Source organism: Urocitellus parryii, chromosome 6, assembly GCF_045843805.1.
Source record: "Urocitellus parryii isolate mUroPar1 chromosome 6, mUroPar1.hap1, whole genome shotgun sequence".
NCBI classification, from domain to species: domain Eukaryota; kingdom Metazoa; phylum Chordata; class Mammalia; order Rodentia; family Sciuridae; genus Urocitellus; species Urocitellus parryii.
In genome coordinates, this window is record NC_135536.1 from 80,191,073 (window position 1) to 80,193,740 (window position 2,668).

At 39.4% G+C, this 2,668-nt stretch overlaps 1 protein-coding gene across 1 annotated transcript; it reads left to right on the forward strand.

Annotated features, from left to right (window-relative positions):
• The first annotated feature begins 817 nt into the window (after positions 1 to 817).
• On the forward strand, positions 818 to 1,744 carry LOC113178159 (olfactory receptor 4N5). The gene has a single exon (XM_077800022.1). It carries the CDS (start codon positions 818 to 820, stop codon positions 1,742 to 1,744), a length of 927 nt encoding a protein of 308 aa, XP_077656148.1.
• Positions 1,745 to 2,668: the final 924 nt, after the last annotated feature.

Genomic DNA, 2,668 nt, shown 5'->3' on the forward strand with positions numbered 1-2,668 from the left:
TTTTTGTATTACAAAACAATATCCATGAGTGAGAAGAAAATCATTGGACTAACATTCTGAGATTTGGGAAAATAGATTAAGCAAATGAGGCTGGGTGAATATTAATTAGAATTTAAGAGCAGGATATAGTGCGGATATAGGATTGGCACCCAGACCATGTTTAATTAAAGGAACCTCATAAGGCAAGTCACATGTACAGATTTTGCTTGAGATCCTGATGACCAGTTTAGAGGGAGAATGCACAAAGGACAACAAAGCAGAGCAGAGAGTTGCAAACCAGCAATACATAAATTCAGAAAACAGAAAGATAGCAAGCAGGAACTCAGGCTTGCATAGGACCTGAATAGAAAAGCAAGTGCAAAAGCACTCTGTTTTTTGAGAATAAAGAGAAGGAACCCAAACTTGGCCAATAATCTAACGATTAGAAATGATGAAGAACCATTAACAACAATAATAGGCCTACAACACCACAAAAAGGATAACCTTGATAATGGTTAAATTTTCCTTTAAATGGGAAATTTCTAACATATCCCAAGCAAAAGGTCCCAGGGTCCTACAGAAGACAGTTATATAGAAACACAGGTTACAAGGAAAATGTGCATGTGACTAGAAAAAGAGAGCCTTAGTGAGAAATTAGAAGAAGGATAGAGGGATTAATCCAGGACACAGAAGTCTTATGGGGTATAAATTGTATTTAACTAGGATGTGTTGGCTATGGCAAATATTGCTTTTATCTGGGGTGGACCTGTGAAACAAAAGATAAAGTGTTTCTAAAGATGATGCTCTGTTTTGCTTTTATTCTGTAGAATGAGAAGTGATGGAGAGAGGGAACAGCACAGTGGTGACAGAATTTATCCTCCTTGGTTTGACCCAATCTCAAGATGCTGAGCTCCTGGTCTTTGTGCTAGTCTCACTTTTCTACGTTGTAATTCTCCCTGGAAATTTTCTTATCATTTTGACCATAAAATCAGATCCTGGACTGGCAGCCCCCCTCTACTTCTTCCTGGGCAACTTGGCCTTCCTGGATGCCTCCTACTCCTTCATTGTGGCTCCCAGGATGCTGGTGGACTTCTTCTCTGAGAAGAAGGTGATCTCCTACAGAGGCTGCATCACCCAGCTGTTTTTCTTGCACTTCCTTGGAGCAGGGGAGATGTTCCTCCTTGTTGTCATGGCCTTTGACCGCTACATCGCCATATGTCGGCCTCTACACTATGCAACAGTCATGAGCCCCAGGGTCTGCTATGCATTGCTATTGGCTCTGTGGCTTGGGGGTTTTGCTCACTCCATTGTGCAAGTGGCCCTTATCCTTCACTTGCCCTTCTGTGGCCCAAACCAGCTGGACAACTTCTTCTGTGATGTGCCACAGGTCATCAAGCTGGCCTGCACTGACACCTTTGTGGTGGAGCTCCTGATGGTCTCCAACAGTGGCCTGCTCACCCTGCTGTGCTTCCTGGGCCTTCTGGCCTCCTATGCTGTCATCCTCTGCAGAGTAAAGGGACACTCCTCAGAAGGGAAGAGCAAGGCTGTCTCCACTTGCACCACCCACATTATCATTGTGTTCCTCATGTTTGGACCTGCCATTTTTATCTACACCCGCCCCTTCAGGGCTTTCCCCGCTGACAAAGTGGTTTCTCTCTTCCATACAGTCATCTTTCCTTTGCTGAACCCTGTAATTTATACACTTCGCAACCAGGAAGTGAAAGCCTCCATGATAAAGTTGTTAAGTCAGTATGTGGTTTGCTGAATAACATAATAAGCAAAACAAAAAGAAGAAAATGCAGTTTGAATTAATTAAAGTGTGTCCTCATTCATGTGCTGAATCTATCATTTAGCAAAAACTATATTAAGCACTTCCAATTTTCTTACATTATTCTAGGCACATTGATGAGACAGGTAAGATTCTAGGTCTCCTGAGGTTGCATTCAAGTGTATGAAGACTAGTAAATCTATTAAAATTATCAGAGAACTGTTTAAGAAACTACTCTCATAATAAGAAATTACTATTCTCATAGGAATTATGGATGTGGGTAATGCAGAAATCATTTAACTGCAGTCTCCAGTATTCTTCAACCATAGCTTAAGATCATGAAAATAATCCAGAGGTATCCTAGCACTACTAGATATCATGGCAAAGAATGCAAATTTTGTATTCTGTAAACTCTACCCACTCCACTAATTTCTCAATATAAATCTTGTATAAGTTAATTAGAAGTCTTTAGAATATGTCATGGTCTTTTTTAAAATCCTGGAACTTAATAGATAAATCCAATGTAGACTAAATCTTATGAAGGCTAAATACCAGCTTTGAACCACCAAACCTCTCTGTTTAGAGTAAGGCAGAGTTTGTCAGTTTGACTCTACTGTCATTTAGGGCCACATAATTTCATGTGATCTGTAAATTCTTTTGCAGTTCCTTGATGTCTACTTACTATAAGGTACTCGTTGTATCTTAATAACTGTAACAACAAAAGTTATCTCTGCATATCACCATATTTTCTGTAAAGGGAACATTTTCCTCAATGAGAAACATAGCATTAGGTTATTTACTTCCAGTATATTGATCTCATAGTGAGATTAATTAAACTTTTCTGGGGAGTGCAGCATAAACTGGAGCACATATAATTAATAATTTTAATAAACTATATTTATGATTTAATAAACATTTCTA

Coding starts and splice junctions, on each gene's coding strand:
- LOC113178159 (XM_077800022.1), top strand. CDS start 818: ATGGAGAGAGGGAACAGCACAGTGGTGACAGAATTTATCCTCCTTGGT.